This window comes from Bufo gargarizans, chromosome 1 (genome assembly GCF_014858855.1).
Source record: "Bufo gargarizans isolate SCDJY-AF-19 chromosome 1, ASM1485885v1, whole genome shotgun sequence".
Taxonomy (NCBI): domain Eukaryota; kingdom Metazoa; phylum Chordata; class Amphibia; order Anura; family Bufonidae; genus Bufo; species Bufo gargarizans.
Genome location: NC_058080.1, coordinates 338,148,553 through 338,168,870, shown reverse-complemented (window position 1 = coordinate 338,168,870; position 20,318 = coordinate 338,148,553). Strand labels below are relative to the sequence as shown.

The 20,318-nt window shown below is 39.4% G+C and overlaps 1 protein-coding gene across 11 annotated transcripts in view; it reads right to left on the bottom strand.

Moving 5' to 3' along the window:
* Positions 1-2,570: 2,570 nt before the first annotated feature.
* TCF3 (transcription factor 3) overlaps positions 2,571-20,318 on the bottom strand; it is a 396,630-nt gene continuing 378,882 nt past the window's right edge. For all 11 annotated transcript variants that reach the window (XR_006391250.1, XM_044306353.1, XM_044306377.1 and 8 more), the window contains 2 exons: positions 9,344-9,481; positions 2,571-4,211 (listed from right to left, as the gene is read on the bottom strand). Coding sequence is in view for 10 of the 11 variants with exons in the window: in XM_044306353.1 (XP_044162288.1) it covers positions 9,345-9,481 (137 nt within the window). In the remaining variant the exon portion in view is untranslated. The remainder of the gene's footprint in view (positions 4,212-9,343; positions 9,482-20,318) is intronic.

Sequence of the window (20,318 nt, the reverse complement as noted above, 5' to 3'; positions counted from 1 at the left end):
TGGACACACTTAAACATTTTTTTTTTCAAAATTTTTATTATGTTAAAGTGAAATAAAAAAAATTACACATTAGGTATCGCTGCGTCCGTAACAACCAGCTCTATAAAAATATCACATGACCTAACCCCTCAGATTGACGCCGTAAAAAAAATTATAACTGTTCCAAAAAAGCAATTTTTTGTCACCTTACATCACAAAAAAGGCAACAACTGATCAGAGCTATCACTTTCTGTTTTAAAAGCAGAGAAATCAAAATTTTGAAAATCGCTAATTTTTCAACATTTTTGGTAAAATTTGTATTTTTCATAAATAAAGGTGAAATATATTGACTCAAATTTATGACTGTCATGAAGTACAATGTGTGATGAGAAAATATCTCAGAATGACTTGGATAAGTAAAAGTGTTCCAGTTATTACCACAAAGTGACATGTCAGATTTGCAAAAAATGTCCTGGGCAGGTGTGTGTAAAAACTCCCCTGGGGTAGAAGGTGTTAAACATTTTATTGGGTCCATGGCATTTTCATTTTTGCAAGACACTGCATTTTTACAGACATTTTCCATAGAACTTTCTAAGAAAACATGAAAAATGCATGCCATAAATGTGTAAAATAAAAAAATGGCACCAAAAGAACTCGTTTTATCATAAAAGTAAAAAAATGTTACTATGAAGAGTTTTTAAAAATGTTATTTTATTACAAACTTTTTTTATGTATTCCTTTTATCATTTATCATTATACAACATCTGAAAGACTGGGATTCATGAAGTTAAACAGTTGTAAAAAGTTTACATATATTGCTACAACAGGTATATTTACAGGACAGTTTTTCAAATCCATAAAAAGTATTATTTTTCATTAAAAAAAATCCAGCCAGCTGATTTGACACTTGTATAAAATCATAAAAAAAATTCTGAGGCACCCAAGTTAAATGTCATGTTCAAATTCAGTCTTGAATTAAACATCCTTAAAATACATTACTCTCTGGCTTTATTTGGGGTAAATAAGGTGATGACGTTGATGCTGATATGGATACATGGAAAATAAATATCACATTGTGGGCTTTAAGTAGAAATACTGAATAAGAAAGGTAGAGAGAAAAAATTCAATTGTTCATTCAAAGCACAAACACTAACAATGAGATGATTCACCACGGGGGGGGGGGGGGGGGGGGCGCTGGGAAAAAAAAAAAGTGTGTACCCAAATCACTGACAATGGCACATTTTTAAAGGCATTCACGTTAATATGCAATTTACTAACTATACTCCGACTACAATAATCCAGTCACACACAATATTAGATCTAAACTGTGCACGTTTACCCAAGACTCTGTGGATGAGAATAATTAAATCAAATCTGCTGTCCATTACCATAAGAAAATAATGAAAGAGACCACAGTATCAAACCATGTTGATCAGGACACTGGGATGACCAACAGGAAATCCATGCGAATATTTTAACATTTGAGTTTGTAATTTGGACTATGTGGCAGGATTACATGGCTGGCTTTGGAATGTAAGCAGCCAGATTGCCTTTTTCCATGGAATGCTGCTGGCTGACAAAGTCTTCCTTAATCACCTTTTCCAAAACACAGAAAGAAACCAAAATCCTGTTTCTCCATTTAAAATATACCTACAAAGACGACCGGATTAGAGAACGTAAAGGGGTACTCCAGGATTTTAAAAATGATGTGGGTCTGACACTCATCACCAGTACTAATCAGCTGCTCTGCAGTAGCTCCGGTGTCAGAAGTCCAGCGCTGTTCACTGTATGTAGCGGAAGTGCATTTACTGCAGCACTGAACTGAATGGAAGCAGAGCTGCAGTAACCTGGAGCTGGTTCACTACACAGTGGATGGAGCTGTGTAGTTTCGGTGCTAGAGGTGGGTGTCAGACCCCCTGAGGATAGAACATAAATATTAAATGCTGGAGTACCTGTTTAATGCGACATTCTATTAAAATTAAGCCAGCAGAATATCAGCCTATTGTGTGTTATCTCGAGAGGAAAGCGTGCAAACTAGAAGCTAGAAACCTTGAAAGGCTATTCATTTACAATGGGGAAAAAATAAAATAAAATATTAAAAGCTTTCAATATACCATTTTCTGATAATACATTTCCTTTAAATACAAAGGTTTTAAAAATGGCAGATCAGACAGGGAAGAACAGTTAAAGGGATATTGGAAACCTAACCTCAGAATAGGCCAGAATAACAAATTTTTTAGGGTCTGAATCTCAGCACCATTGACCGTTGGCTGTGTGACAGGACCACAGTGCTCTTCATTGTTTACATAAGATAGTCTACGTGCACACTGTCCACTTAATAGTGATACCACAGGATACTACAGCTTTAGCCCTTCAGATGAATAGGACAGAGAATCAATATCCTACACTGTATATACTAAAGAGATATGGTGCAGGTAGATGGTCCCATGTAAATACCGGTAGTTAAGAAGCAACAGCACTTTCAAAAGTATCATGGTCCCCTCAAACAGCTGATCGGTAGGGGTATACCCATTGATCTGATATTGAAGGCCTATCTTATGGATAAGCCACCAATTTTTGGAACCTGGAAGACCCCTTTAAGTGAACAAGTGTGCAATTTAGTTACAAAACCCAAAGACATACACATTACAGAGCACAGAAACAACAAGATAAAAAAAGCTGGAAACATTCAGTAGCTCCTCCGACATGTCAGTGAAAAGGCTTGGACAGTGAAAGCTGTATGCAATATTCCTTTCAATCCAGAGATGTGCATCTTGAAGATTTAACTTATGGAAGCACAGGAAATACACAAGGTCAACATTGAAGGCAGTTGATTAGCCACTACTAATGTAGTTTCTCCAGGAAAAGTCTATAAAATCAGGATAATATTAGCTCACATTTTTTATTTTACATTTGCAGAGCCTCAAGTCTTTACACCTAGAAAAAAACTAGGATACTTGTGATACATTGCAAGTCCTACCCTGAGCTGCAAGAGATTCCTGAACTCCATAACTTCATAGGAATAAAAAAATGTGATGTATATAGTGTGTGTATATATATATATATATATATATATATATATATATATATATATACACACACACACAGATATCGATAGAGATATATGTATAGATAAATAGATAGACAAAGAAATAGAGACAGAAGTTCCTATGTGTATATCTATCTGTAGCACCAACTTCAGCTCCTAAAGTCAGTATTGCAGCTGACACAAAGATCTAAAGGTACTGTTATATGAGGTGATCATGTAAATTATTGTTATATTGAGTGAAGATTATCAAGCAGTGTAAAATCAATTAACGATAGAACGACGACCAATTGTAGGTTTCTCGTTGGTTCAATCGTTTGCATGGGCACAAAAATAATCGTTGGCTGTTAATGATATAATTCAAGGAATTGTTCACTTCATGCACAATTAAATTTGTGTAAATGCAACTGTCTGCTTTTACAAATGATGGAATAGGCTATCAAAATTACAATTTTGCAAACGATAACCAGCGGGTCTAAAGAGTCAAATTCAAAGGTTCAAATGTTCACTACACCAAGCAACAACTTGTTTGTCACTAAATCGTAGCAATCATCTACTCATGTAAAGGTACCTTAATAGGGTGACTTATTCAGGTGGAAACAAACCATAGGATAGGTAGACAGCACAGTCATTGAGGTATTATAGGGAACCAAGGTAAGAATAGACCACTGCAGCTAGTGTAATTTTTATTTAAAAAAAAATTTGTTCTGAATTTTATGAAAAAAAATCTGCTGCCAAAAACAGAAACCTGAAAAAATATATTCTATTTGTTCTAACATAAAAAAAAAAAATCACACATACCCATCTTATTTTTTAATGTATTTTTTTTTTTCACAAAGTCTCTTGTTTTTGTCTTAGAAGTGTAGGCACAAAGTTGGAAAAATACTTCCAGCAGAACAGGTGCGGATACCATCTGGTCAAACTTTCTTCCACCACTTAAGTAACCTCTTTATTCAGTTAAGGCAAATTCCTCATGACCTCTCTTTTTCCTTTAAGCATAAGTCCAAAGCTGAGGTGTCAATCCAAGTCAGTTTTATTTATTTTCATCTCTGTCCACTGAAAAACTCAGAAGTCTATTTCTCAGGAAAACAAAGTCAAGGCCACAATGAATTCTGTGTCTCAAAGTTTGTGTTTTTTCCCCAAACAAAAACTTATTGTAAAAAAAAAAATCCATCAAACGATGAAACTGTTGAGGAAAAGGGATATAACTTTACACTAGGAAGCAGAAGCAAAAGTTATTTAACAAATCATTATGCCTCATGAATTACTGTTTCTAACTAAGACAACCATTTTCTTTAAACATGCTAAGCCTCATTCACACGTCAGTGTTCGGTCAGTTATTTCCATCAGTGATTTTGAGCCAAAACCAGGTGTGGCTCTAAACAGAACAGGAGCAGATCTTTCCCTTTACCTTATGTCTGTGGAGGATCCAGTCCTGGTTTTGGCTCACAGTCACGGATGAAAATCAATGACCAAACACTAATGTGTGAATGATTCTTTAAAAATAGTCCTTTGCTATGTCATTATACAGTGTTGTGAAAAAGTATATGTTGCCTTCACAATTTCTTCTATTTTTGCATATTTGCCACACTTATATGTTTCAGATCATAATACCAGTCTTTGATGCTAGACAAAGAACATAAGTAAACACAATAAAACATGCTGTTTTATTTACTGAAGATAAAGTTTTAAACAAAATCTATATCACCCGTGTGAAAAGGTAACTGTGCCCCTACACCCTTTTGTGTCACCTTTAGCTGTAAAAACTGCAATCAAACATTTGCAATATGTTATGCTGAGTTTGACTGACTTTGGTCTGCTCTTCTGTTGTAGAATTATTTAAATTCAGCTACATAGAGTACTTGAGTATGAACTGCCAATTCAAGGTCTAGCCACTGCATCTCAATTGCATGCAAATCAGGACTTTGTCTCAGCAACTTCCGAACCCTAAAGAGGACTTGTGATCACAAAATACAGTGCAATCTTCAGAAAGCATGTAACAGAGCAAGAGGAACTGAGCAGATTGGTATACCATTTTGTGGGAAAAGATGTAGCAAAAATTCTGCTTTTTCTGACTTCAGCTGTACACAGGGAAGGTCTAATCAGTCGTTGATAGCATTTTTTGTATGTATACAAAGATGGCCATCAGTCAACTGTACATGGGGGTAGTCTTACATATAGAAAGAGCAGAGGTTTAAATATATAAATTGCATGTTTCACTGAATCTTTTGCCACAAAACTATATAAATCAATTGGCTCAGCTTTTCCTGCTCTATAACATGTTGCCTACAGATTGCATTGCATTTTGTGGCGACAGGTCCTCTTTAAAGGGGTAGTTCAGGTTACTGCTGAGACATGTCACACTTGGTCAAAGGTCACCATTGATAGGAAGTGCACTGAGGACAGCCCAACACTGGAGCCAAGAAGTGGGGACACCCCCCCCCCCCCCCCCCCCACCACCACCACGATTTTCTTGTAGTGAAATTTGGGTTAGCTTTATGTAACAGGACCCATATTCTCGAAAAATTGCTTGGCATGTTTGAAAGATTCACTGCTATTACAAATTTCTCTAAATTTATTGGTTAAGGCTCTCACTGTGGTTTGCTGTATTCTCCAGAACATTAGCAATAGCTATAGATAATGTAGTAAGGCAGCTCTCACCTGCGTTGGTTGTGAACACCCCTTGTGCACGGATGCCGCACCTGGATGCAGTAAAGTCCAGAAATTTGAAAAAAGAGTATCCAGCTCAATTCAGGTGAAATTAAGAATGACCTTTTGTTTGCCTTCCTCTGGATCAACTTGCGGGATAACAGGCCGAACTGGATGGACAAATGTCTTTTTTCAGCCTTATGTACTATGTTATGTTACTATGTTACCTTTATTCCAGCGTTAAAATCCGCAATGCAAGTATAAATCTACATGTTTCAGACCTCTTAAATATATGGGTCCTTCCTCATGACAAGCATGGAATTTCATTCTTAATTTCACCTGAATTGAGCTGGATACTCTTTTTTCAAATTAGCAATAGCTATGTAAACCTTTCCAGACTGGTAGATTTCAATGATATTTTACATCTGTATTGGAATCTTTTTAGAACATAGCATCATGTGCTTCACACTGCAGTAGCAGTACCAGCTCCATCAGCAGAAACTTAAGTCTAGAGTCGCTGATGAGCAGTTTTCTTTGCCCGCCTAGTGAAGAAACTACTCACCAGCAGCTAGACATGGAGGACTTCGACTGTACCCTGCTACCCCCTATTTAAGAACCCCTGGACTACGGGGCAGCCAAACTCGATTTGTGGCCGCAACTGGACGAGTTTGCCCTGGACAAGCTGTCCTGCGTGGCCAGTAGTGTGGCATCAGAGCGGGTGTTTACCTTACGGCGGAGGCCATAGTTACCCCAAGGAGAACTCGCCTGTCCACCTAACATGTGGAGAAACTGACCTTTGTGAAGATGAATCAGGCGCGGATCAGCCAGGATTTTCCACACACCAGTGCCCGATTCATCATCCATGGTGCCACACCCAAACTTTGTCAAGAGGCCCGTTTCTTCTGGCTACCTGCTTCAGCTACTATTCTGATGTTGCCACCCGACTGATGCCACACACCTGCTGCCAGGTGCTCCTACTGTCACCCACCATCTTCAGCTGGTACTGGTATTGCCCCCACCTTCCCACTCTGTCACTGGGCCACTCTGTGGTCTCCTCATGCTGCTACAGATACCTCACCACTCTGTGACTGGGCCACTGTGTTGATGACTCATGTGATTCCTCAGGCGATTCCCAACATCACCACTCTGTAACTGAGCCACTGTGTTGACTCCTCAAGCTGTTGCCACCTCACCACTCAGTCGCGGTGGCACTACTTGTTTCAGCGTGTAACAGAACAGGTTCTGTGGAAATCTCTGTGGAATCAGCTGACGACTGTGTAAAAGGAGTGTACTTCTTGATGCTAACACTGACCTGTAAGGCTGAGATCACAGTTATTTGGTCAGTTTTGGCCCAGTAACTGACCAAATAAGTGAAGTATGATGTGTTTCTAACAGTAACGCCTATCATCTGTGTCTTACTCACAGTACTGTTTCACTAGCACAGCAGGCTCTCTATGCATGTTTCTACAATGCACAGTGTTCTACACTACTATGCAGGCTCTCAGCAGGAATTTTTTTGAAATTCACTCATCTCTAATCTTGCAAATTCCAACACAAAAAGCTTTTTCTTGCTTCTTAAAAATGCCCCTTTGTGCACAGGTTAAAACTAGCCTGTACACATGGGTGCAGATTCATGAAAATTGTGTAAAAGAAAAATGATTTTGTTGCCCATAGGAAGTAAATCACAGCACACCTTTAATTTTTCAAGAGCAAAATTTGGTTTACTTTAAAGGCTATGCACACTTTTGGAGGCAAATAAATCTTTATAGTTGCTTTTTACTCATTTTGGCCTTTAAATTTCAATTGGTCTTTAATAAAAAATATTGAGCTGTTCTGTCACAAAGGGTTAACTGTTTATTTAGCTGTGTGAATGGTACTTTTTACTTCTACCTTGCTCCAGTCATCTAATAACCATTATCTCTAAATTACTAAGAGATCATAAACACTTATTTAAGGCTACTTTCACACCTGTGTTAGGTGCGGATCCGTCTGGTATCTGCACAGACGGATCTGCACCTATAATGCAAACGCTTGCATCCGTTAATGGATCCGTTTGCATTATTCATAAAAAAAAAAGTCAAGTCAAAACGGATCTATCTTGACTTACACTGAAAGTCAATGGGAGGCGGACCCGTTTTCAATCGCACCATATTGTGTCAGTAAAAAAAAGGGATCTGCCCCCATTGACATACATTGTCAGGACGGATCCGTTTGGCTCCCCATCGTCAGGCGGACATGCTTGCAGCGTTTTGGTGTCTGCCTCCACAGCGGAATGGAGGCTGAACGGAGGCAAACTGATGCATTCTGAACAGATCCTTATCCATTCAGAATGCATTGGGGCTGAACTGAATCGTTTTGGGCCGCTTGTGAGAGCCCTGAAACGGATCTCACAAGCGGATCCAGAAACGCCAGAGTGAAAGTAGCCTAAGCCACATTCTTATCAGTAAGATATTTATCAAATGAGCTAAGGCCTCTTTCACACTTGTGTTGTCCGGATCCGGCGTGTACTCCACTTACCGGAATTACACGCCGGATCCGAAAAAACGCAAGTGTACTGAAAGCATTTGAAGACGGATCCGTCTTCAAAATGCTTTCAGTGTTACTATGGCACCCAGGACACTATTAAAGTCCTGGTTGCCATAGTAGGAGCGGGGAGCGGTATACTTACAGTTCGCGCAGCTCCCGGGGCGCTCCAGAATGACGTCAGAGCGCCCCATGCGCATGGATGACGTGCCATGCGATCACGTTATCCATGCGCCTGGGCCACCCTGACGTCACTCTGGAGCGCCCCAGGAGCCGCACGGACGGTAAGTATGCTGCTTCCCCCGCTCCCCGCTACACTTTACCATGGCTGCCAGGACTTTAGCGTCCCGGCAGCCATGGTAACCACTCTAAAAAAGCTAAACGTCGTATCCGGCAATGCGCCGAAACGACGTTTAGCTTAAGGCCGGATCAGGATCAATGCCTTTCAATGGGCATTCATTCCGGATCCGGCCTTGCGGCAAGTCTTCAGTTTTTTTGGCCGGAGCAAAAAGTGCAGCATGCTGTGCTATTTTCTCCGGCCAAAAAACGTTCCGTTCCGGAACTGAAGACATCCTGATGCATCCTGAACGGATTTCACTCCATTCAGAATGCATGGGGATAATGCTGATCAGGATTCTTCCGGCATAGAGCCCCGACGACGGAACTCTATGCCGGAAGACCATAACGCAGGTGTGAAAGAGCCCTTAAATGAGTGTTTATAATGTCAGAGAGCAGAAATAAGGACTACATCAGGTGAGTTGCCTGACAGAGCAGAGAAAATTCAGATCCCTCAGTTAGAGCATCATAGCCCTGTACAGAAAAAAGGGTTTGCATATTTTAAATAAAGACCCATTTAAAAAAGAATTTTTAGCTCAAAATAAGTACAATGCAATAATAAAAAAATTGCCTTAAAAGGTGTATAGCCTTTAAGTACAGACCTTTATTTTTTACACCATTTCAAAATAAAGAATTTAAATAATGAATAATTTAAAAGATTAAAAACTGGAAAATCCGCAATGGAAAATCTACAGCATAATCTTCCCCATTTCAACATACCACTAAGAGATTTTTGCTTTCCACAAATTGGGATGCTAAGGATTCCTTATTCCTTGGGAAGGATACATAATGAAAGTAGTTGTTACTTACTTCAGATATGGCCCACTGGGTTATGAGAGTCCCCAAGACCAGGCAGTCCTCCAGGCAGCCCCATCTGTGGATCCACACCAGACACTTTCTCTTCCTCGCGCCTCTTCAGACAAGCAGCCTTAGGGTTTAGATTTCGCTCTATGGAGCAAAGCAGTTGTTAGACTGAGTGTTTAATGTGCCATCATCACAAGTGACAAATTAATGTCACCATCTCACCAAAAGTGCAATTTTCTTGACACTATTCAATAGAATATTTGAAAATTGCAATCTCTAGATTTTAAGTTTGATTTATAAATGTTAATAATAGTATTGCAGATACATAACAAAAAAAAGTCAAACAGGCACACAAACACATTATACATTTACCCCCTCCCAATATATAAACGCCCGACTCAGCCATGTGTTTTTTTTGTTTTTTTTTAGTGGGGAGGGGATATAGAAACTGCCAGACACCTCTGTCTGTGGCTTAGCTCCCAGGAGAGAAAAAGGATGGGGCGTTGAAACTCAAGGTGTCAGATTCTTTTCTTAACTAAAAATTTTTCAGAGGAGTGCCAGGAGATTGCCATCCAGTTCCTCCCCAAATGGCAGGTTCGGCCAATAATAATCAACGTTTATGAGGGTCTTATAGGGAACCTGACACCTGGAACACAATGTCTGAGCTGTGGGTATAATGTCATAAAGCCAGATGAACTGAGCATATGTATAGTTTTGTTAAAAAAGATTCTTTATAACTTGTATTCGTTTTAAAGGACAGGGATGAGCGAACTGGTGTTTCAAGTTTGGCGTCAAAGGTTTGGGTTATCTAAGAATTTCATTATGAATTCCACTTCCACGGACCATAACTTATGGTCCGTGGTAGTGGAATCCATAAAGGAATTCTTAGATAACCCGAACCTTGTATGCTGAACTTGAAACACAAATTCGCTCATCCCTACTTCTGAACATTCTGGACTTTGGAGTCAAGTAAAATCATCTAATTAGTTATTGATAGCTTTCTCTGTGTGATGGTTAACTGAGTAGGACTGCCTCCTTGATTACAAAGCCCAGATCGAGCAGAAATGTAAATTAAAAGGGGTTCTCCAGGATTTTAATATTCATTACATATCCCCAGGATAAGTTATCAATATCAAATTGGTGGGGGTCTGTCACCCAAGGTTCCATTTCCCCTATCATCTCCCTGCTTACAATAGATATAGCAGAAGCGAGGAGGAAGAGAGTAGGGAGATGGCACGTATGCCTTCACTACATACAGCTGATGAGCGGGGGTGCCAGATGTCAGACCCCTGCCAATCTGATATTGATTACCTATCCTGAGGATAGATCATCAATATTAAAGGCCCAGAGAACCACTTTAATAAAATACATGCTAGACTGAATTCCAACTATATATCAAGCTTCTACTCCAACAGGCTGCCTGCAGATTGCACTGCATTTTCAATGTGACAGGTTTGCATTAAAGGGGTTGTCTCACTTCAGCAAATATCATTTGTCATGTAGATAAAGTTAATAAAAGGCACTTATTAATGTATTGCAATTGTCCATATTGCTTCCTTTGCGGGCTAAATGCAAAGGAAGCAATATGGACAATCATAATACATTAGTAAGTGCATTGAATTAACTTTTTCTACATTATAAATGTAATTTGCTAAAGTGAGACAACCAGTCTTCCTAAGGTGGTTAACAGAAGGCCCAACAGATATTAACATACAGAAGGAATTATTTTAATGAAAAGTGGATAAGATAGGAGATGTTAAAAAGTATAAAAGGAAACATCTACCATGTTATTTTTTTCTGGCAAATCTGGATCGGTTGCTTCACAAACCAAATTCAAATAGTATTACACTTTAACACCTGATGTTTAGATGAATGTAGCCAAATCTTGTAAAAAGACTCCTATTTTTACACATCTTTTTAGTCCATGGTTTAACATTTTTTTATTTCTACATTGTAGATTCATATTGAAGACGTTTCTTATAAACAATGAAGGAAGGATCACATTTGAAATTAAACATTTTCAGGCCTCCTCTGTACATGTACTAGTCTTTAAAAACTATGCAGACACCAGGAGCTACCGTATGCGATAGTCAATAACACTGGTCGCAGCCATTAAAGCCCTCACCACGTAATGAGAGCACAAAAGCCAGAAGTGCTGTGATTCCGGCACTGGAACAATTCCCCCATGCGGTGGTTGTGGGAGCCGTTCATATAGTCTACGAAGGGCCAGAGCCTTCTGAGGCTCCAATGCCTTTCACAGGTATATTCCAATGTAGATCTACAGGTCGCAGCACTACATTGCAATATACTAAATCTGCCATTTGCCAATGGATTTGTTTCCACTGATAAACAGAATGATGTTAGGCGGTTTGAGGCCTAATAGAAAGTAGAAAAAGTAAAAAAAAAAAAAAAAAGAATTGGACAAAAATGTTATATATCAAAATTCAAATCACCCACCTTTCACCAGAATAAATATAATCAAAAAAGTAATCGGCATCGCCACAGCTGAAAACACTCATACTATTAACATACAAAAATATTTATTCCATATAGTGAACTGCATAAATGGGGACAAAAATAAATTTAATGGCAGATTTGCCTTTTGCTTGTCACTTCATCTGCGATACCATCTGTTGTGGTTAAGATGAAAGATGAATAAGAATGATGATGGTAGCAATTCTTGGTTCTTTTTCAGAGCTTAAACTCCCCCCTCCCCCCCCGGATTATCAGGCCCAGATACAGCAAGGTTTATAGCTCTTACGATAAATAAACCCACCTATACCCAGAATAATGTTATCTCATTTCATTCACCCCTAACCATCCCACTTCTTGTACCATTTTTACCCATTGACTAACATGTGGAGGACATCTAATTGGCAAATACAAAATTTCAAACCTAAAACATGTCTATTGGCCCTTTTAAAACTAAACTGATATTGTGATAGGTTGATTATTAGGGAAAATTATTGTCCGGTTGCTCCTGTGTAGACCTAGGTGACGTACAATAGTCACCTTTACTGTAAACAGTACATACAATGGACAGAAAATGTTCTTGATTGTTCTAACAGCCAGTTAGTCTACATTTTTGCATTTGATTTAAACAAAATAATTTTCATTTTCCAACCTAACCTCTAGACATGACCTAGGAGTTGTAAATAAGCTTCTGATTGTAACTATGATTACCACCTAATTAAATGTCCTCCAATGTTAGATGAATGTGCGATGTGTGAATAGAATTTATAATACATATAAAAATATATAGCATACCAATACTCCCCCACTTGCATCAAATCAGATCTGAGATGATTCAAAACAAAATATACATCGATGATATTCACACATGGCAAATTGATCTAACATTGGAGGACATTTAATCAGGTGGTAATCATAGTTACAATCAGAAGCTATTTACAACTCCTAAGTGACGACTACAATACATATAAAAATGTATAGTTTACCAATATATATAAAAACTATTTTCCAAGAAGGAGAATGATTGTGTCAGATGTCAAGTCAGATGACACAGCCTCCACACTCACATGGCCTTAATTTTAGATACTGAGATGGTTTGGGATGAGCTAGAATGTAGAGTGAAGGAAAAACAGCCAACAAGTGCTCAGCACCTCTAGAAGCTTCTTCAAGACAGGGGCTACTTGAAAGAATCTAAAGTCTAAAACATATTCTGGTTTGCTTAACACTTTACTATTTAATCCCATATGTGTTCCTTCATCATTTTCATGTCTTCAATATGAACCTACTATGGAGGGTGGGGAAAAAAAAAGCTGTGTCCAAACTTTAGCCTGATACTGTAGACGTATAGATGTTTAATAGCTAATAGCCAGTACTACAAGAATATTCTGGAACCAGATCTCCCATATACAGTTCACAAAAGCTCCCAATCTATCACTTTAATCTATCAGCTCAGTTGTCTTAAAAAGCTGGATAAATACAGGGTAAAAAGCTGGATAAAGACCGATTCATCAAGAAAAACCTAAGTGCGCTCGAGGAGTCAATATTTTTTACGTATTCAAGACATCAGCACTCAGTTGATGTGATAGATTGGGATCCTGTGCAAGAGTGTTTGGATAAACAACTGGTCCCTGAATACTATTTTTTCACAATATTCTGATTTCGCTATGTTCATTTAGACAACATTGAGCAGTTAAATACAATGCTGTGTGGATTTGCTTTGGGAAGTTTTCTGCTGACCAAACGTTCAAAGCAATCTGCTTCATTGTACCTCATTATTGAACTTTTGTGTTGTTTATTTTAACACATTTCAATTGATTGAGCTTTATAGCTAGCCTGGTAAAATACTTAGCATATCAACAAAGTATTCTATATTAATAAATTATAGGGCATTTGTCAGAAGCAATTGTACCTGTGAAACTAACTGACCTGTTGCATGTGTGCCCGACAGCTGAAGGCATCTGTGTTGGTCCGTGTATATAGGAGCCCCACAGCTAAGAAAAATTACATTTTACTGTATGCAAATTAGCCTCTCAGAGCAACAAAGGCATTGCAATTACACCTAGGTTCTGTTCTCTCTGCAACTGCCATGTCCGTTGCACTTTGACAGGACCAAGCAGTGACAAAGTCATTATGTTTGGCCCAGTCAATAACAGTGCAGAGTGCACAGCAGTTTTAGAGAGCGCTAAGCCTCCAGATGTAATGGTAATGTCCCAGTTGCTCCTAGAGCCTCATTTGCATATATTAACCTGTTACGGACACAGGGCGTACAGGTACACCTGATGTTCTGGTACTTAAGGACACAGGGCGTACCTGTACGTGCTGTGCATTTCCAATCACCGCCACGTGGCGGGCGGTGATCGGAACAAGGTGCCTGCTGAAATTATTGAGCAGGCACCTTGGGTCAATGCCGAGGGGGGTCCTGTGACCCCCCCCCCATATCGGTGATCGCGGCGGAGTAACCCCTTCTATGCCACTACCGCGGCATAGAAGGGATGTGTTTGACGGAGCCCATCAAGTCCCCTCCCTGCTGTGGCGGGGACTCAATGTCTCAGAAGGCAGCCCGATGCCGTGCAGAGGCTGCCCAATGCCTTGCACGGCATCGGGACCTACCTTCTACGGGAGCCGAGGAGATCCAGCCTCAGGCTGGGTCTCTTAGGCAACCTGTTCGTGTACTACTCACTGTAGTACACGAACCGGCAATGCATTACAATACAAATGTATTGTAATGCATTGCAGATGGGATCATATTAGGTATAGCCACATCCGTAAAAACCTGCCCTATAAAAATATCACCTCACCTAACCCCTCAGGTGAACACCATAAAAAAAAGAAAATAATTTTTTTTTAAAAAAGAGCCATTTTTTGTCACCTTACATCACAAAATATGTAATAGCAAGCGATCAAAAAAGTAATACGCACAAAATAGTGCCAAACTCATCTCATCCGGCAAAAATCATACCCTACCCAAGATAATCGCTCAAAAACTGAAAAAACTATGGCTCTCAGACAAGGGAAACACTAAAACATGATTTTTTTTTGTTTCAAAATCAAACTTGCATAAATAAATAAAAAAGTTAACATATTTGGTATTGTCGCGTCCGTGACAACCTGCTCTATAAAAATACCACATGATCTAACCTGTCAGATGAATGTTGTAAATTAAAAAAATAAAAACGGTACCAAAACAGCTATTTCTTGTTACCTTGCCTCACAAAAAGTGTAATATAGAGCAACCAAAAATCATATGTACCCTAAAATAGTACCAACAAAACTGCCACCCTATCCCATAGTTTCTAAAATGGGGTCACTTTTTGGGAGTTTCTACTCTAGGAGTGCATCAGGGGGACTTCAAATGGGACATGGTGTCAAAAAAAAAAAAAAAAAAAAAAAAAAAAACAGTCCAGCAAAATCTGCCTTCCAAAAACCATATTGCATTCCTTTCCTTCTGCTCCCTACCGTGTGCCCGTACAGCAGTTTATGGGGTCATTTTTGGGGGGTTTCTATTATGTAAGCCTCACAAAGTGACTTCAGACCTGAACTGGTCTTGAAAAAGTGGGTTTTAGAAATTTTGCTTCTAAACTTCTAAGCCTTGTAACCTCCCCAAAAAATAAAATGGCATTCCCAAAATGATCCATACATAAAGTAGACATATGGGGAATGTAAAATAATAACTATTTTTGAAAGTACCATCTTTTATAAGAGTAGAGAAATGGAAATTTTTCAAAATTTTGTATTTTTTTATACATAAAAATAATTTTTTTTTACTCCATTTTACCACTGCCATGAAGTACAATATGTGACGAAAAAACTATCTCAGAATGGCCTGGATAAGTAAAAGTGTTTTAAGTTATTCATACAAAGTGACACTGGTCAGATTTGCAAAAAATGCCCTAGGTCCTGAAGGTGAAATATGGCAGTGTCCTTAAGGGCCAAAAATATTTTTCTCAGCAACACAAATACATATTAACATGGGACCAACATAGACGCCATCAGCTGCCAAGCTCACATGCAACAGGTTGGCCAGTTTCAGAGGTACAAATCTGCAGACAGATGCCCTCTAAATGTTCATGTAGGGTATCTCTACCAGTTTTAGCAATTACTATAAATAATTTTAAAAAGTAAAGAAATGTGATTTATTGTGCAATCATAATCAAGTCTAAATAGTAACAAATACAAATGCGATCTACAATTCCCCAAATATAACATTTTCTAGCAGAACATATCCTGCTTGGAACAAAGACACGAGTTTAAAGTGATTATTATTGTTGATCAACAAAAGCCCACAAGTGGTTTTCTCTTTGTAAAAACTGGATTATAGGTTGTAAAGAAGCTTCATTTAGGAACTCCCAAATGCACACAGTTGTCCTTCTGCAGTTAAACTGCTGGTGTCATTATGGTATATTTGGGGATTATAGCTCCGCTTAGTGCATATATTAACTCACTGTTCAAAAACATAACAATAAAAACTTAGTGGTGAATGAACAACTTATCCCCATGTTCCCAAGGAGCAAAGACAAAGGGACAACAAATAAACAAAGACAAATAAAAGGAGAGAGACATCCAAAAATAGGTGCATGTATAAAAAGTAACTTTTAATCAATAAAGACTAAAAACCTGTAACGCCAAGCAAACAAAAAAATACAATACAGGTGTAAATAAGTAGGAAAAAGTAAAAAAAAACAGCACCTGTAGTGCTATAAAAGTAGGCAACATGCCAAAAGTTTTTTTTTTTCCTAGTAAACACAATAGTGGAAATAATTTCTTAAAGGGTAACTGTCATTTTATTTTTTTATTTGCTAGTTTATTAGAGCTAGGCATATATAGTCTGTCAGTGATTGTCAAAAGATCTGTTTTCAATAATGTCCTCTGTCCTTTTCCACTGCTCCCTTAAAAGACCGTTACTAGGGCTTGTCGGTCTCCCAACTTAATGTAAACAGAAGACTCTGCATGCCTGCATTAGGCTTCAGAGTGAGGATGCAGGTCTCAGTAATCCAATCTGATTGGCTAGCAGGGAGCTGCTGGCTACAGAAAATGTGTATGGGAAGTTAGGGAAAGCAGTTTTGGCCTCAGAGAACTGGCAGAGGAGCCATCTTAAGAAGATCCGCATATTGTAAATGTTTAAACAGCTGTAACTAAGGGAAAAACTCAAGGAAAACAGTGGTATGTAAAGAAACTAAAGCTTGCTTTATGCATAATGCTGTTTATTATTTGATGAAATCATAACAGTTACCCTTTAACCACTTAAGGACCACAGGTTTATACCCCCCTAGTGACCAGGCCCTTTTTTACAAATCGGCACTCCACAATTTTAGCGGTTTATTGCTCGGTCATGCACCTTACCACCCAAATGAATTTTACCTCCTTTTCTTCTCACTAATAGAGCTTTCATTTGGTGGTATTTTATTGCTGCTGACATTTTAACTTTTTTTTGTTATTATTCGAAATGTAACTATTTTTTTGCAAAAAAATGACATTTTTCACTTTGTTGTAAAATTTTGCAAAAAAAACGACATCCATATATAAATTTTTTCGCTAAATTTATTGTTCAACATGTCTTTGATAAAAAAAAAATGTTTGGGTAAAAGTTATAGCGTTTACAAACTATGGTACAAAAATGTGAATTTCCGCATTTTGAAGCAGCTCTGACTTTCTGAGCACCTGTCATGTTTCCTGAGGTTCTACAATGCCCAGACAGTAGAAAACACCCACAAATGACCCCATTTCGGAAAGTAGACACCCTAAGGTATTCGCTGATGGGCATAGTGAGTTCATAGAACTTTTTATTTTTTGTCACTTTTTGTCACAAGTTTTCTTACAAAGTCTCATATTCCACTAACTTGTGACAAAAAACAAAAACTTCCATGAACTCACTATGCTCATCACAAAATACCTTGGGGTGTCTTCTTTCCAAAATAGGGTCACTTGTGGGGTAGTTATACTGCCCTGGCATTTTAGGGGCCAAGATGCGAGAGAAGAAGTTTGAAATCAAAATCTGTAAAAAATGACCGGTGAAATCCGAAAGGTGCCCTTTGGAATGTGTGCCCTTTGCCCACCTAGGCTGCAAAAAAGTGTCACACATGTGGTACCGCCGTACTCAGGAGAAGTTGGGGAAAAAAAAATGGGAAAAATTGTCTTTTGACGAGATATTTATCTCACCCAGCATGGGTATATGTAAAATGACACCCCAAAACACATTGCCCAACTTCTCCTGAGTACGGCGATACCAGATGTGTGACACTTTTTTTGCAGCCTAGGTGGGCAAATGGGCCCACATTCCAAAGAGCACCTTTAGGATTTCACCGGCCATTTTTTTTTTTTTTTTTTTTTTTTTTTTTTTTTTTTTTACAGATTTTGATTTCAAACTACTTACCACACATTTGGGCCCCTAGAATGCCAGGGCAGCATAACTACACCACAAGTGACCCCATTTTGGAAAGAAGGCACCCTAAGGTATTTCGTGAGGGGTATGGTCAGTTTATGGAATTTTTTATTTTTTGTCACAAGTTAGTGGAATATGAGACTTTGTAAGAAAAAAAATAATAATCAGTTTCCGCTAACTTGGGACAAAAAAAAATAATTTAAATTCTAGGAACTCACCATACCCCTCACGGAATACCTTGGGGTGTCTTTACAAAATGGGGTCACTTGTGGGGTAGTTATACTGCCCTGGCATTCTAGGGGTCCAAATGTGTGGCAAGTAGTTTGAAATCAAAATCTGTAAAAAATGACCTGTGAAATCCTAAAGGTGCTCTTTGGAATGTGTGCCCCTTTGCCAACCTAGGCTGCAAAAAAGTGTCACACATGTGGTATCGCCGTACTCAGGAGAAGTTGGGCAATGTGTTTTGGGGTGTCATTTTACATATACCCATGCTGGGTGAGATTAATATCTTGGTCAAATATCTTGTATAAAAAAAATGGGAAAAGTTGTCTTTTGCAGAGATATTTCTCTCACCCAGCATGGGTATATGTAAAATGACACCCCAAAACACATTGCCCAACTTCTCCAGAGTACGGCGATACCACATGTGTGACACTTTTTTGCAGCCTAGATGCGCAAAGGGGCCCAAATTCCTTTTAGGAGGGCATTTTTTGACATTTGGATCCCAGACTTCTTCTCACGCTTTCGGGCCCCTAAAATGCCAGGGCAGTATAAATACCCCACGTGTGACCCCATTTTGGAAAGAAGACACCCCAAGGTATTCAATGAGGGGCATGGCGAGTTCATAGAACATGAACACAATTGGCACAAGTTAGCGGAAATTTATTTATTTTTGTTTTTTTCTCACAAAGTCTCCCTTTCTGCTAACTTGGGACAAAAATGTCAATCTTTCATGGACTCAATATGCCCCTCAATGGGGTCACATGTGGGGTATTTATACTGCCCTGGCATTTTAGGGGCCCTAAAGCGTGAGAAGAAGTCTGGAATATAAATGTCTAAAAAATGTTACGCATTTGGATTCCGTGAGGGGTATGGTGAGTTCATGTGAGATTTTATTTTTTGACACAAGTTAGGGAAATATAAGACTAGTTCCGCTAACTTGGGCCAAAAAAATGTCTGAATGGAGCCTTACAGGGGGATGATCAATGACAGGGGGGTGATCACCCCCCTGAAAGGCTCCATTCAGACATCCATATGTTTTTTTACGGATCCACGGATACTCCCCTGTCATTGATCACCCCCCTGTAAGGCTCCACTCAGACGTCCGTATGCGTTTTGCGGATCCGATGCGTGGATCCGTAAAACACATATGGGCGTCTGAATGGAGCCTTACAGGGGGGTGATCAATGACAGGGGGGTGATCAGGGAGTGTATATGGGGTGATCACCCCCCCTGCAAGGCTCCATTCAGACGTCCGTATGTGTTTTGCGGATCCGATCCATGGATGCGTGGATCCGTAAAACACATACGGGCGTCTGAATGGAGCCTTACAGGGGGGAGATCAATGATAGGGGGGTGATCAGGAAGTCTATATGGAGTGATCAGGGGTTCATAAGGGGTTAATAAGTGACAGGGGGGATGTAGTGTAGTGTAGTGGTGTTTGGTGCTACTTTACACAGCGACCTGTGTCCTCTGGTGGTCAATCCAAACAAAAGAGACCAACAGAGGACCAGGTAGTAGGTATATTAGACGCAGTTATCAAAACAGCGTCTAATATACCTGTTAGGGGTTAAAAAAATCACATCTCCAGCCTGCCAGCGAACGATCGCTGCTGGCAGGCTGGAGATCCACTCGCTTACCTTCCGTTCCTGTGTGCGCACGTTCACAGGAAATCTCGGCTCACGCGAGATGACGCCAATCGGCGTTAGTGTGACCTGGGAGAGCCGCCGCAATGATGCCTTTCGGCGTTAGCGTGGCGGCAAGCGGCTGGGGTTATCCAGCCCATAATATTGACGGGGTTCCAACACCTTGAGCGCCCACCAATCAGCTGTTTGAAGAGGAGGCGGTGCTCCATGTGAGCACCGCTTCCTCTTCATTACACCACACTTAGTCTTGGAAGGGCGGTGTAAT